We start from the raw sequence: 15939 nt of genomic DNA on the forward strand, positions 1-15939 counted from the left end.
GATGGTTTAACAAAAAATTATGTAATTGATCCAACTCCAAGACAAACTGACCCTCTATATCTTTTAATAACCCACAAACAAAATTACTGTACAAACAACAACTTCATATCCACCTGGGCAAAATGGAAATCCAACAAGTTGAATGCAAAAATATCTCAAAGTAGGCTATACTTGCACAATAATCTAAAATGGATACAACGATGACCTTGCAGTATGGTAGTGTATTTTAGGTTCATATCAGAATTGTCTGTGCATCCTTGCATCCAAATGAAAATAATTATTTGTGGTAGACTTGTTGGGCTTCTTGTTAGTTGCTTGCGAGTTAAAAGTGTGCACATAGAGTACGGTATAGGACAATTCTATTGGATAGAACACCTTTATGTTATTTTATTTATATATATATGCTTTCAGTTTAAAAACTGGAAATAAATCCAGATTTTTTAATGTAACTGAATTCAATCAATATGTCAAATTTACGAGGCATGGACTTGAAAGTACAGGAATATGGAACTTTAAAAGTGAGAGATCTTCTGTGTTTTACTGTAATTTAATTGTGCCATGCTATTTAGGTTCGGTTCTAACTTAAAGTGTAATTGGTCTAGTAATTCTTTCAAAGTCTTTCTGGTTTGCAATTTTTTGGCTGGTTTTGAGTCTTTATCCTCAGACTGACAAAGCCTTTGATAGGTTATTCTTGGTAGTTTCACATATTTGTAGAGGCTTTTGATGCAGGGCCGGTTACCGAGATTGGCAGAATGAAGTTTTCGATTGTTGAAGTTTTGTTGTTGGGGAATTATTCCATTCATTAGGTGCTACTGATTTACTGAATGGAGAGCAGTCCTGAAATGCATTGCTCAAGTGCACACCCCGAGAGTTGAACCAGCACCGCTTAATCTTGAGTCAGGCGCTTAGCCACTGAGCTAACGAGGCAGACTAACACAAATGAAACTTGTGCATGGATTGGCTAGTTTCTTTTTCATATGTTAACTAATAAAGTAAACTTTTAGCAACTAGTTATCTGTTTTTATAACAGTGAGTTGTTAGAGTTTAGAATGAAAGATGGAACATGTAAAAACTGAAAAACACCCTGGTGCAACACCAGTCAATCTATCACTAGTTTGTTTTTCTCAGAGGTTGACTATATTATATTGTACACAGCCAGATATATACACAACTGAATATATGTAAATGCATTTTGAAAATGACCATTGACTACCGTAATTGTGACTTGCTTTATTTCTCACTAAAACAAAGTCTGTATTGTTTATTTTCAAGGTTCCCTATGAAATCTTAAACAAGCGGTTTCGTTCAGCACAGAAGATCATAGATCGAGAAATTCATGGATTGACCAGTGCTTTAAGTGAACTGGAAAAATGTGTGGAATCAGGAAATGCAAACACAGGTTCTGTTGCCGATATGCTGGGAGGCGTGGTGGAAAAACTTCAGACACTGAAACGAAAGGTACATTGCAATGTTATTGTTGAATAGCAACTGTGGTAAGTAACATTAAAACTTGCTTTGATTTTCATTAGATCTCACCATATAATGTACAATAAAATCTCAACCAGCACAGCTGTACAGTAAACTCACAAGCAGGTTTGTGAAGTCATAGTTACAGAGTTTGAAGAATGTTGTCGTTGTCAGGTTTGATACTTGAACACATGAACAGTGTAGAGTTGGATATTTTTGGAAGTAGTTATATCTACGACATCATGCATACACCCGTTCCATGCAAAAAAACTTATGCTGTATCTATGACGTTTTAATTAAGCGTGCTCATCATGCGCACTATCTCAACCATGCTAGTTTTAACTGATATTGTGAGCATTGAGTTGTTGCTGTATATAACTTATTTTTGAATTCATTCCATGCAATAAAACTACTTTAAAAACAACACAAAGTTTGTCATGTTTATTTTTTTCTGCTTTCCAGGCTGGTGATGCTGTGGAACTGGAAGAATCAAGCGCAAAGCTCTGCAAGAGACGAGTTGAACACTTAATGGTAAGCCTCAAATGCATAGCTTAAAATACATTGTTATAAGGAAAGACATTTTGACAAACTGTACGTTTGTGTCTTCACACAGGAACACTCAAATGCCAACCCATCTGTTGTTTGCCAATGGAAGAAAAATAGATTTGATCGTATGGTTGTTGATCATCTCCTCAGAAGCGGATTTTATGACAGCGCTTTAAAACTGGCTGTGGAGTCAGGTATCACAGTAAGTTGAAAAAAATCGATAAATCGGTCCGCCCCGATAGCTCAATTGGTTAGCGCATCACTTCTGGAATGAAGAAGCTTCAAGATCAAGCGGCGCTGGTTCGACTCGGGGTGTGCGCTTAAGCAACACACGTTAAGGACTGCTCTCCATTCAGCGGCATCTAATGGATGGAATAGTTCCCCGGCAACAAGACTTCAACAATCGGAAACTTCACTCTGTCAATCTCGGTGACCGGGCCTGCGTCAGTGATTTAAAGCCTCTACAAGTATGCGAAACTGCCAGGATTAAGCTCTGCAAGAAGCTTTCCCAGTCCGAGGATAAAGATTCAATCAATCAATCAATCATGCTATGTTTTGTAAAAAGTCATATTGGTTTTGATGTTGAATCATTGCGCGAACATTATTGTGAATACAAACGAAATAAAATGCCATATTGATGAAACAATACTTAGTTGTATAATGTATATTCAGCCATCGTACTTGTTAAAGAATAAACTTACACTTAATGATGACTTACATGTCAATTTATTACCCACAACTCTTGATATTAATGTTTCACAAGTAATATGAATAAGCTCTCTCAGCTGTTATGTTTTCTCAGGATTTGGTGAATACCAACGTGTTTATCACTGCATGGGAAGTAGAAAAGTCCTTGGACAGAAAAGAATGTGACTTGTGTCTTGCTTGGTGCAATGACAACCGGTCGAGACTTCGTAAGCTAAAATCCACCCTGGAGTTCACTTTGCATGTTCAACAATTCATCGAACTTGTGCGAGCCAACAGAAGACTAGAAGCTGTGATGTGAGTTAATTTGAGATGATGAATTTACGCTCTGGTTTTACCACCTTTTTAATAGAATCATTTGTCCAGCAGGCAGGGTTGGCTGATTTAAATCAAATGATTTAAATCAAACAATAAAAATCAAAAAAATCAATTAAAAAAATCAAATGATTTTTTATTTGCTAAAATAAAAATAAATACATCAACAAACGTTTCACTGCTTCTCTGTAATACAAAAGTTATATTTAAATACTTAAGGCTATAGGCTATGCATGTTTTGAAAGGCAACTTAGTTTACTTGGCAGTTCACAAACAGTGTTGTTCACTAAACATAGTTTTTGAGCAAGTTTTTTCCACTTTTGGTCTGCTTCAATCAGAAGTTCGAAATCGATTGGGCACTGCAAAAGCTGGCGAGCTTGTATTTATGTACAAACTTCTCAATGCAAAATAAACTGCAATTTTGTGTCATTTGAACTTTTATTGTTTTTGTATGGTACGTCGGTAACATAATTATATTACACAGTTAAACTTTCTTTGCAAAAAGTCTGGTTGTAGGCTATGCATCAGTTGAGCAAAAAAGCAAAGTAATGTGTGCTCAAACGTAAGGAAAGATTTTAGTGTAGTGAGATGACAGTCTGAGACGTACCTCAATCTCGATATGCACATGATGATTTAGTATAAAGCAACATATCACACCTACTTAAAAATATGTGCAATAGCGTGACGCCACAATTTATCAAAAGACAATTTATCGAACGACAGTTTATCGAAAGACAGTTCATCGAACGACAATTCATCGAAACGACAGTTCATCGAAACGACTGTTTATCGAAACGACAGTTCATCAAACGACTGTTTATCGAAACGACAGTTTATCTAACGACGAAGCACATATGCAATGGAATACTCAGGGGCTAGGGGATAATGGTTAGGGTTAGGGGTTAGGTTTTCGATTAACTGTCGTTCGATTAATTGTCGTTCGATAAACTGTCGTTTCGATAAACTGTCGTTCGATAAACTGTCGTAGTACCGTGCAATAGACACTAGACAGTCTAGCCTACAATGTGATAATAAAAGTGATTAAACACTTGCAAAGCAAAGCCTTTCAATCAATCAAGGGGTTAAAAATAATTCTACTGTCTTACTAAAATGATCTCTTCCCCCAAGTAGACTCGACGCTTTTTTATATAAAAAAAAAATCAAAAAAATGTGATTTAAATCAAAAAAATCCGATGTAAATCAAAAAAATCCGATTTTTTTGAAAAAAATCATGATTTTTTTCCAACCCTGCCAGCAGGCTTGCAGGTTTTTTCACTGCACTCTGCAAGGCTTTCTCCACCAATCTCATATTCTCTCACTCTTAAGCAATGTTTTTTTCTTCTCCCATTTCTTTCACTTTCCAATTTTTATCTGTGGCATCTTCATTCTTACATAACTCCTTCTCGAGTGCCCTCGCCACCTTAACACTTCTGTTTTGTCTCTATTTCTTTTGCACGTCATGAATTACCTCAACAGTATTGCCAGAAAAAGCACTCATTGGAAAAAACGCATGGCTTTAACCATCCGTTCCTTGCTATGTGGGTTGTTGGAAAGACCCCCCTCTCTACTATCAAAGCTTGTCTTCTCACATTTGATAACTGAGTATGGGAGAACCTTCGATTTTGATTATTTTATTTTCATTTGCTTTCAAGTTTATTTTAGTGTTTAACTGACCTGGGTTGAATTTGACCTACGGTATCAAAAGTATTAAATTTGATAAAAAAGAACATTGATATGGAATCGTGGCTGTAAATCTAATTCGGTATTGATTACTCAAATAAAACGTCATCTAAAGTGAATTGGGATGTTGCTAAGTATATTTATTTTTGAAAGTCATGCTGCCTATGAAAATAAATACTTTTTTTCCTATTTAATCTAGTTTTTTATGGTGTGGAAAAACGCAATTTTTTTCAGACACGCAAGAAAATTCTTAAGCTCAGCCGACAACACTCAAATGGCAGAAGTGAAGCAGGTAAAGTTATTTTTTCCAACTCATGTTTAGCACACACTACTTTGATGTATCCAATTGTTTAATTTATTTCTTCGCTTAATTGAGGAAGTGAATCTCGGAAAACTTTGTTGTTGCGGGTTAGACTTATTCAATTATTCACACAGTGCTAGACTCTGTATTTATCTCTAAAAATGAAGGCGTGTGTATGACAAATTTCTTACGCTAATAAAGATGCACTGTCTCCACTGTATATATAAAGTGGACTAGGTTTCATTCTAATGAGGATTCAATGAATCATGAAGGACAGATTAAAACTTACTTTATATGCATCTCTTTTGAGATTACTAAATAGCATCACTCTATCCCCACTTGATTCTACTTTTGAAAAGAAATTTGCAGGATTACTCGAAATTGTCACAGTAAGAAAAGTTGAAAACGTATTTAACTTTCGTATAAATATGAATTGTCTTCCATACATTGTACATATCGTAAGTATCTAATCGATCTTTTCACGCTCTGGTCTTCGAATTTGAGGGCAGATGGTTTGTATTTTTTAATTACATCATGTTTGGTTGGCATCTGGGCATTTTTTCTTTGAGATTAATTGGCTGGAAACGTATTTTTACAACGTCCTTTTTACAGGTGATGGGATTACTGGCATTCAGTCAAGACACGCACGTTTCGCCCTATAAAACTCTTTTTTCCTCCAACAAGTGGCAGCAAATTAAAGAGCAATTTCGTTATGAAAATTACCGACTTCACCAGCTTGGTGACGTTTCAATCTTCAAAGTTACCCTTCGAGCAGGCCTTGCTGGTTTGAAGACACCGTATCCTTTCAATTGTGTCGTCATCAGCAATGCCCTTATTAGGAATGTAGTTAAGACTGAAGCAATAAAGAAATTTAGTTTTAGGATTATCGACTTTGTTTGGATGAATAAACACCTTCATAATGCTTACCCAGACAGCAAAATCCGTCATTTTTACATTGATTCAACGTCTGCAGACTTGGCAACGTGTAAAAATGACGGATTTTGAAGTTCCGGGCAAAATAACACAGTGTAGGTTTAATGTCTGATCATAAGCTGGCGTACTGCAAACCCGCTGATTTCTCATCGTTGTTGTTTAGATTAGAGCACAGGCACGACTGTGCATCATTCCGTTGAGTCATACAATAGATGACATGATGCTCCAACGCATTTTACATCAGCTTGCGCTATTTGCAGGGAATGACTACCAGCGAGCAAAAGTTGTTTTTTTACATAGTTTTAACCTTTAACAACGTTAAAACCATGTCAAAAAGGAGCTTTTTTAAATGGTTAACTGCAGAATCTCACAAGGTTGTTCCAACTTCAATTGTTTCCTCCTTAAACTTCGACATACAGACAATGCTACAACGAAAACTCGAAGTCATCAGAGTGTCCTGTTTGTTTGCCTGTATTCAACGACCTAGCCAAGCCATTGCCGTACGCGCATTGTACTCAGTCTAAATTAATTTGTTCGATAACTGGAAAACTAATGAATGAACACAATCACCCTATGATGTTACCAAACGGATATGTCTATGGTGCAAAGGTTAATTTTGCTTTCTGTTTAAAAATTGTCGTTGATGGATGTTCCTTGTCAAGTCACATATGAAACAGACCATCAACGTATGTTTACTTTGTAAGGGTCAAATGTTCATTTTGAAAAGGAAAACTGTACAAAAACAGTTTGTTCAATGCATGATCTGTTTATCTTTATATCGATATGTTTATTCTCTTCTGAAAATCAGGCAAATGCCCCACGCAAAGTGACAAGAGAGTGGTTTTCTTGTCATCAACTGGTAAGTGTAACCACCACCATTTGACAAACACAGTCAATCTACTATTTTTCACTAAGCTTCAGTTTGACTCCATAATAAATCGGGCGGAGGATATTAAACATAATTGCCTTTTTCGATTAATCACAGCACATAAAGACTTTAAATAGAGATACGTAAAAAAATCTTGACGAAATTTCTAATTCGGTTGGTTCGTGTTTTACAGGGTTTGGCGCAAATCGCTAAAAATGGCAAGATTATGTGTCCGAAAACTAAGCAAGAATTCGCCACTTCCTCCGTGCAGAAACTCTATGTCATGTGTTGAGCGATTAAGAATAACATTGAAAGTTTTTCCAAGGATTGTGGACTGTCCGAGGTCTGGAGTTAATCACGCAGAAACGATATAGGCTACTCATCTCTTCAATAGAAAAAGTTCTGATTTTCCATTTTGAAAATTTGATTTTTTCCAATTAATTTTACGTTTGCAGATGTTTTGTCAACTGACCCCGTCGGTATTCTATTTTTATTTTCAAATAAATTGATGGTTACTTATACAATATCCTCTGAACGAAACAAATGAGTCAAACTTCAAGTTTATTATATAGGCTACATTGCTTTTCTCCCGGTCAATAAATCAGTTATTTTTTTACACTGATTTAACTTCCGCAAACGTTGATTTAATGTAAAAAGGTGACTAGTTGCTAGCTACTGGGTTCTGACACCGCATGTCTTGTATCCATCCATAGTCTTTCCATACCTGATTTGTGCACTGCTCTAACGCTGTCTGCTTGCGTTGCGCTGTACCCAGATTACAAAATGACGGATTATGCTATCTGGGACCGATTTTGGCGTTGTCCTCTACCGTGGTCCATTGCAATGTATGGTACGGTTTAAGTATCTGAGTTTGTGAGCACATCTACGTCACACTTTTGACCGACGCTAGCATTGCCAACTTTATATTTCTGATTGTACCAGAAGCCAGTCAGCCAAACTAGATGTTGTTACATCATTGCTAGACGATGAAACGATGTGAAAACGGTAATTTTTGCTTTCTAACATGGGGACTTGCAGGTCAGAAGATTTTACTTTTTATTCGTTTGTTTCAAAAACCACTATACATAAACTTGAAAAACAAATATTTATCCAGGTGGCAAAATTGGTCTTTTTTGCATTGATTCAACATCTGCAGATATTGAATCGATGTAAAAATGACAGTTTTTGCTAGCTGGGCATGGCTATGTACTATTTGCATTGGTTAGCAGATAACCAGGTTTTTGTTAAATATCATGTTTGCTTTTTGTTGACCTGTTTTAGTTGATCGCTGTGCTACAAGAGCGTTTCGTTTCTATCTCTCGTGAAGATCAAAATATGCCGAAATTTTTCCTAGTCGTGGTTGTAATCTCAAAATTGCTGCATTTTCAAAATTTTTTAATATTAAAGCGATACTTGTAAGTTTTTGAACAATATGACCTCATTTCGCAGCATTGTTGATGCGTTGTAGTAGGCTGCTGCAAGACGTTATGATGTGAAGGTTTAGTGGTTTAATCCATTACCTCACTACCAGCTGGAAAGCATTTCATGAAAAGTTGCCAATTTTGCATCGTTCGACGTCTGACAATGTTGAAACGATGTAAAAACGTAAATTTTGCTGGATACGTCAAAGTTACAACAAACAAGCAAGTTATCGCTTCTCCTTTGCCTTGTTGTAGTCTAGTTCAACCACATCGTACACTAACCACAACTTTGGCTACACCCTGACCAGAGGAATGGCGCGATTTTGTTGGAATTTCTGAAACGAAATAATTCGCACTCACGCACTCCGGTATGATACCCAGTAATGTTGCCAGAGGAGTCTAGATGGAATTTTGATGATTTGATCCGGGGCCTGTTTAGGGGCTCATAAACGAATAAATCATGATTCTTTGGATTTCTATTGTTTTCTTTCAAGGTTTCTTGGCTGGAGGCCGTGGCCTCTCAGCAGCATTGGGCCCAATTTTTTTCTCAATTGCCCTTCTCAACCGACCACACCCAACCAGAACGTTATTTTAATGTTTTTGTGGTTAACCTTGATCGGTGATCTCGCAACCAATGTTGTGTTTGTTCAAATATATATTTTTTATCGGTTGATTGAGTTCGGTCAAAAAGAAACATACGATACGTCTTCAGCGTTGAAAAAGCTATTCGTATGTCTAGTTGTCTACTGCTTCCACGTTTCTATATTTTGATATGACCATATTGTGCTGAAACTGTTTTGAGATTTTTTCAAGCAGAAACCATACCTGTGTTTTCAGTGACCGCTATTTTTGGTTGAAGAATTTTGCATGAAAAGTGTTTTTCAACAGCGATTTTTTTGTCAATTATTGTTGTTTGCATATTTGTAAATGCGTTCTATAATCTGGCACGACTCCGCAAATTAATTCGAAACCTAAACTAGGTCCGCAAGTTACAAAAGTAAATCCATACCTGAGTTGGTAAGCACAAGCAGGCCGAAATTATATCCACAGAATTCAGGAGTAAATATGCCGACGCTGAAACGATGTAAAAACACGATTGATATTCATGACTTAACTGTAAACATACAGGAGTTAAAAATAGGACTAATTTTCATTTAAAAGTTTGTGTTTTCCTAATATGTTCATTTGCCGACAAGACTTGAAATGTTTATTGCAGTGTCGTGACCAGTGTTCAGCTGTTTAAAGCAGGGCTGTGGAGTCGGGCGAAAAACACGCAAATGCGACTCCTCGGTTTACAACTGACCGACTTTGTTGCTTTATCTTCACTGTTGCCAAATTTAAGAGGGTTGCCAGATTTTTTTGTCTTGTTTTTTTTTTAATTTAATTTCACTTGAGTTGTGATCGAAATTGAAACGACGACTTTTACAAAAACTGACAAGAACAAACACTTCTGTTTTTAGGAAGACCGAAGTACGAAGAACAAGATATAATATGCTACAAAAAGGTTGCAAACAAACATTTTATTCAAAGAAAATGAAGGGGTGTACCAGCAAACATCTATATAGGATTGGCCCATGATACTAGAGTAGGATCCACAGAGGATATAAACTGATATGAATGAATCAACAAGTGAATAAAAAAATAACAGTTAACCTCTCAAGTACATGTAGCTCCACACAAAGTGAAATTTACATGCCTTTTGACTAATTTCCTATTTCTTTAAAAGTAATGTCTAAAGAGACATTATTGTCCAAAAAGAATGTCTAAAAAGACATTGTTAAAAGTTAACTGCGGACAGTGGCCAGTGTTTCGATCTTCCGATCTCTTCAGCGTAGTAAAGTGATAGTGGAAAGTTGTTGTCTTGAAGTGTTGAGATGATGATTTAAGAGTGATTTAACATTTTAGATGATGATGCTGAGATGATGATTTAACATTTTATTGTTCATCGTTTGGTATCAAGTCGGAGTCGGCCTATTTTTTATAACGATCCTACTCCGGACACCCCAAAACCCTCACAGTCCTGTTTAAAAGTGGAGAGTGTGTTTTCTTTATTTGTTCGCTTTTGTCAAGTTTTAAAGCCAATTTATATTGCTTTCGCACTTTTGCATAGATGCTTCTTCCGTTTACGTTGTATCTACGCAAAATCTTTGTTTTTCTGCTTTGCGCGTTGTTAGCTTGTCAAACCATTGAGTTGTGTGATCGTGTGGACTCGGTGCGGCTTCGAGAATAAAATACAATTCAACAAATCTTTTTTTGCAAACCGTCAGCTAGTTCAATTGAATCTCCTGTTTTAATTAACGTCATCCTTTTCAGAACATTCAAAGACTGGAGGTAGCGTGCATAGAGGGGGAAACCCCTTGGCGAGAGCAACTCGCCAGCGCAAGTTCATCAACCGATGAAACAAAAATTGTATTAACGTGTCATTACAGATCAAAAAATTGTACCCCGCCTAAAGCCTTTTCAACATAGGCATCGGGCAACTAAAAGGATTTGGCAGGTCAACAACAAAAGCGACTTTTTTTAAATTGTTAGAACTTTAAGAACTGATGAGATAACTTATCGGATTGCCGAATATCAGATTTATTCTACTAAGTTACATCAGGTACCGTATGTGAAATATGTGAACAAAAATATAGTTTGGGCAACAGTTACACAATAACAAAGGATACATTTGTCACCTGCAGCTTATTTGCAGTACGTACCATGGCCAAAGGTTTGTGCCAGGGTTGCAAAAATAGCTTGAATAAGTTTTCTGGCCACGATTGAGCTCAACTTTTATTGCTTGATGCAAAACATTGGCAAAAAAGATACCTGTTTTGTTCACACGCATTTCTATAGAAAGGTGTCATTTACTGTAATATTCGAGATGCCTTTTGACACATTGTCAAAATGTTGCAGACTTGCAAGACTTCATTATGGAAGCGTTCAGTTTATTGTTATCGAAAATATAAATACGATGGTATGAGACTCTAATGAAAAACAACAGGCTTGTGCAGATGTAGACTTTACAAAATTGTGAGCAACTACTATATAAACATATTTACACTTGAAGCCAGTTGCTTCTTATGTGCTTTGAATTGCTTTTTTCAAAACGCAAAAGTATCACAGTAAAGTAATGAAATCGTTTTGTGGGCTACTCCATCACTCAAAACACCTTGGAGAACATTTCAATCAAGAATCCTTCGACCAAACTTAGATTAGCCTACTTGTTTTCACAACGATTGGTTATCACAGTGGAAAGGACAGGTCACCGTCTGTTTATTCGCTGAGCATTAACTGAGCAGGCTTACCCTACTTGTATTTTGTGCAAAGATAGTGAGGTAGACCATGATATGCTCCTGTGTGAATTGCAAAGTTCTTGCATTCTTAACAAGCCTTCGCTAACACGAAGCGATATCTTGATTTATTGCAGAAAAAACTAGAATGTAAACTTTTTTATCACAGCGCACTGCTGAATACTTTTGTTGTGTCTGTCGCGTCCGATTTGGTTTTCGAGCCCGGGTCATTCTGCAGCAGTGGCATGTCCACTTCTTTGCATTCCTCTATAGTCGTTTCAATTGAGGATTGAGATGAGCGTTCAGTTGAGTCCGACAAAGGGAAACTTAAATGTTCGTTTAGTTTGCTCTCACAAATATCATTGTGCGAAGCAGTTTTAAAAATTACATGTTTACAAGTAGTTTCCTCTCTGTGCACAGAAGTGCTTTTTGACCTTCTACCTTTGACCCTAAAAGGGTGATGATGAAATGATACGACATCAAGCAGTTTACCATCATCATCTTGGCACTGCTTGTTATCAGCTTGGCAAGTTGCATCAAGGCTTCTGTTAGACACGGTGGATTGATTTGTTGAACTGACTTCACTACTACAAGAGTTATATGAACCTTCATTAATTTCGCCATCATCGAACCGACTGGATCTCTGTCCGTAAATAGCAGCCCCGTTTACATTGCCATTTGACAGCCGCGAGATGGGGTTAGTGGGCGACACGAGACCGTTAACTTCAGAAGCTTTCTTGCACTTTTTGCACTCGGTGCTCAGCCGGCTGGCCCGTCGTTGAGACGAGTTGCTATTGGCACGGAATAGTCTTGTAAGTTGGAATATGCTGCTATCGGCATGTGCGCTTGAACGCAAGCTGAATGATGGTGTATATGACACCGAAAGTGAAGCTCTCGAAGTTTGCTGGTATCCTGAAAAGCAAAGCAAAGTAAATATTTAAAATAAACATTTTACTCTTTAATAATTAACTTTTGAGAAAATACTTGTGCATTGCGTTGAAATCAAGATATCCTGAAATACAGCTCGTATTTTGTACGCTCTTGCCATCAATAAATTCTTTATGATTTCTTAAGCAGATTTTCTGAGCGTAACGTGGCGCATTGATTTGGTTAGGTTAGGTTAGGTTTTGGCACAAAATTGAAAAGCTGTTTTTGTATTGCATTTAGCAATTGTCTTGCTGCAAAACTGCAGGAAAAAGATTTTTTTAACGATCAGCTTTCACTGATTCAATAAATCTTTATCAGATTGCAAAATGATCAAAACAAGTGTGAAATATCTCACTAATAAGCCTGAGGTAAAAACGCAACTGTCTTTCGTCTACTTTGTTCAGAATAAAATTCAGCAAAAATAGCCTATTTATCACTCACCCTCCCTACAAAGAGAGCACAACAACATTCTTTTAAACGCTCTCCGAAACTGCTTGCTGTGACAGTATATGATAGGGTTGAAAAGACTATTGGCATATCCAAACCAGTTTAAGACGACAAAGGTGCTAGGTTCTATACATCGGTCGCAGAAAACCTGTAAAAATATATTCTCAGGTATCATAACTCAGCACAAGTAGGCTACTGTCGCTGTAAAAGCCATAACAGAAGTAGCATACAAAGATTTATAAATATTTGCATATTTCTATTTCAAAAATCTGCATAAAAGGGAATAGTTCTAAATAATAAATCACCTGCACTATATTTGCAATAAAAAATGGAAGCCAGCATGCTATAAATGTCCCCATGATAATTCCCATGGTGAACACCGCTCGATACTCTCCTCTTCCCCAGAGCAAGGATCGACTTCCAGGCATGGATGCTCTTCTAAATACTCCTTCTCTGTTTTGTATTTTTGATCGCTTTTGAATTGCAACTGTAAAAAAACAAATAGATATGCTGCAGCGTGGTAACCAGTGAAACTAATGGCGTGAAGAGTAATTGCAGTCCAGGCTAATGCTTTCAATAGACCATTCGATGTTACATAAGACTGAAAACACTCTATAATTGTTACAGGCTTAAAATCACTATTGTTGCAAAGTTCTCTGCCGTGAACAACTTCTCACTATTGCGAAGTTTGTTTTGTTTACAACAACAGCAAAAACTTCATCACTTGTCAGTGATGAAGTTTTTGCTGTGATAAGTATGATAACTGATCGTATATCACTTATCATACTTATCATACTTATCATACTTGTTGTAATCATACTGTAATCATACTGTAATAATCGCTTGTTTAAGCAGCTTTATCATACTTATCACTCGCTTTCAAATTGAGATATTCGATCAGCAAAAATATTTAAGAGTATATGAATTCAAACTTGTGCTTTTACTACTAGATTTCATATATATTATACAAAGTATTTGACCAGTGAAACCAGTGGCGTAGCTAGGGGCGGGGGGGGGGGGGAGGGGGGGGCGGCACTTTCAGACTACGATTTTTGATTTTGATTATAATCTGATAAAAAAAACGCATTTCATTTTCACATACTTTTTCTTGAAGGGACGTCAAAATCTGAATCCGCTCCGGGCGGCACATTTCCTAGCATTCCCTAGCTACGCCACTGAGTGAAACAATATTGGGCATACGTTCCGGCGGTTCCGCTGAGGCAGTAAATGTAAGCTACTTGAAAAATCGGACTTTTTACAATTAATTTATCGAGATATTGATTTGCCTTGAAATATAGTAGGCCACTTACTTTTAAACACGATGGAGTATGCAAAAATTATGATACAGAGCGGAATATAGAACGATATGAGAGAGGAGACAACGGCATAAGTTCGGTTAATCCTAAACTCGCAACAATGTGGATTATTGTAGCACTTGATATCTTCTGGGTTATCCGTTTTCCACCAGCCCAAGTTGATGGGCACAAAGGCAATCGTTGTAGACAAGATCCAGATGAAAGCAATGATAAAGCGTGCACGATTCTTAGTCATTTTGGTTGAGTATTGAAATGGCATTGTGATAGCAACAAAGCGATCCAGTGAAATTGCACAAAGTGTACATATGCTTGCAGTCACGCTTAGAATGTCAATTGAGGTCCAAAAGTCACACGCAAAGTTTCCCAAAAGCCATTTTGAACCGACAACATAATGGGAGCCTAATGGAAGGACAATGCCACCCATCGTGAGGTCAGCAGTTGCAAGACTAACAACGAACATGTTTGGAATTTTTCTCAGTTTTCGAAAGATCGCTATCGATACGATGACAATCAAGTTTCCGAGAATGGTGAAAAGACAAATAAATCCAATGAGAAACGACAACCCTGTGCTGGGAGTAGCAGCTTCCTCTTTAGTGGAGTTGTCCTCTATTCCTCCAAAAGGAATATAACCTAGAGAATTTGCAACTTCAATCTGAGGGAGCGAAATATTAGATGAAGAAAAATTTTCTCTTTGAAAAGATGATGTTGAAGGTTTAAAGTTTTCTTGCCCTTCTACTAGACTTAGAACAGCAAACATTACGGCCAAGGCAAAGATGTTTGTGATCCTCAAACCAGGCAAATTTGTTGGAACAACATTATCGTTTCGTTTTGTTGAAGCCAAAACGTTGTCTACTTCTTGTTTTTCAGCTTTCAGAGCTTGCTGCAGAAAGGCTTGTTTATGTAGACGCTGCATACCAATGGATAGATTTCCACACGACTGCAATCTTTGGTGTCAACTTTCTTTCCTGAAAATGCCAATGGCAAGTCGTAGCTAAAAAGAAAATCAGCCTTACTTAAAATTAATGCCTGTGAAAAACCATAAAAAATGTATTATTTTACAGTACGGTAAGCTATTAATTGCGAAACGGTATTATCTGTAAGATACAGGAGGCGAGTATATCAATGCATTGTCACATAGACGCTCTTGTTCTTTAAGAACAGCTTTGTTGTCAAGTAAGCAAAAAATATCGAACAGAATAATTCAAACCATAGCCGGGCGGCAGAAATTTTAATATGCAAAATCCCTTCAGTTCCTCCAATATACGTAGCTTTACTGTTATGCTGGCATGAACCTATAAAAACCTGTGTCCGGGGCTGTGAAATCGAGCGAAAAATGTATGACTCCGACTCCTCGATTTATAACCGGCCGAATTCGACTCCGGCTTTAGTGTTGCCAGATTTTGGAGAGTTGCCAATTCTTTTTTAATGTTGTTCATTTTCCTTTTTTTAAATTTAACTTCACTTTAAATTTTGATTGAAATTGAAACGGCGACTTTCATAAAAACTCACAAGAACCAACATTTCTACTTTGTGATGAAGTTGTAGAGGTCAATACGGAGAACAAGAAACAATATTTAGGAAAAAGATTGCAAACAAAAATTTATTGTTCATTGTTGTGTACTTTTTTTTAACGATTTCGACTTTGGACACATCAAAATCCTTCCGACTCTAACTCCACAGCCCTGCTTCTGTTAGCCTCAAAACTGTTTTTACATGAAATTCTATTTCATTTTCGAAA

General features: G+C 37.0%; 2 protein-coding genes across 2 annotated transcripts; one reads left to right on the forward strand and one right to left on the reverse strand.

Moving 5' to 3' along the window:
- Positions 1 to 409: 409 nt before the first annotated feature.
- On the forward strand, positions 410 to 10476 carry LOC145782064 (E3 ubiquitin-protein transferase MAEA-like). Its single transcript, XM_082593799.1, has 9 exons — positions 410 to 518; positions 1273 to 1458; positions 1930 to 1998; positions 2081 to 2215; positions 2816 to 3015; positions 4948 to 5005; positions 5627 to 5811; positions 6367 to 6556; positions 7009 to 10476. Exons 1-9 carry the CDS (start codon positions 465 to 467, stop codon positions 7105 to 7107), a joined length of 1176 nt encoding a protein of 391 aa, XP_082449925.1. The 5' UTR covers positions 410 to 464; the 3' UTR covers positions 7108 to 10476.
- A 182-nt stretch (positions 10477 to 10658) lies between these two features.
- LOC145781893 (uncharacterized) lies at positions 10659 to 15219 on the reverse strand. The gene is made up of 4 exons (XM_082593579.1): positions 14196 to 15219; positions 13191 to 13372; positions 12880 to 13033; positions 10659 to 12423 (listed from the first exon to the last, which is right to left on the reverse strand). Exons 1-4 carry the CDS (start codon positions 15112 to 15114, stop codon positions 11675 to 11677), a joined length of 2004 nt encoding a protein of 667 aa, XP_082449705.1. The 5' UTR covers positions 15115 to 15219; the 3' UTR covers positions 10659 to 11674.
- Positions 15220 to 15939: the final 720 nt, after the last annotated feature.

Source organism: Aplidium turbinatum, chromosome 13, assembly GCF_918807975.1.
Source record: "Aplidium turbinatum chromosome 13, kaAplTurb1.1, whole genome shotgun sequence".
Taxonomy (NCBI): Eukaryota; Metazoa; Chordata; class Ascidiacea; order Aplousobranchia; family Polyclinidae; genus Aplidium; species Aplidium turbinatum.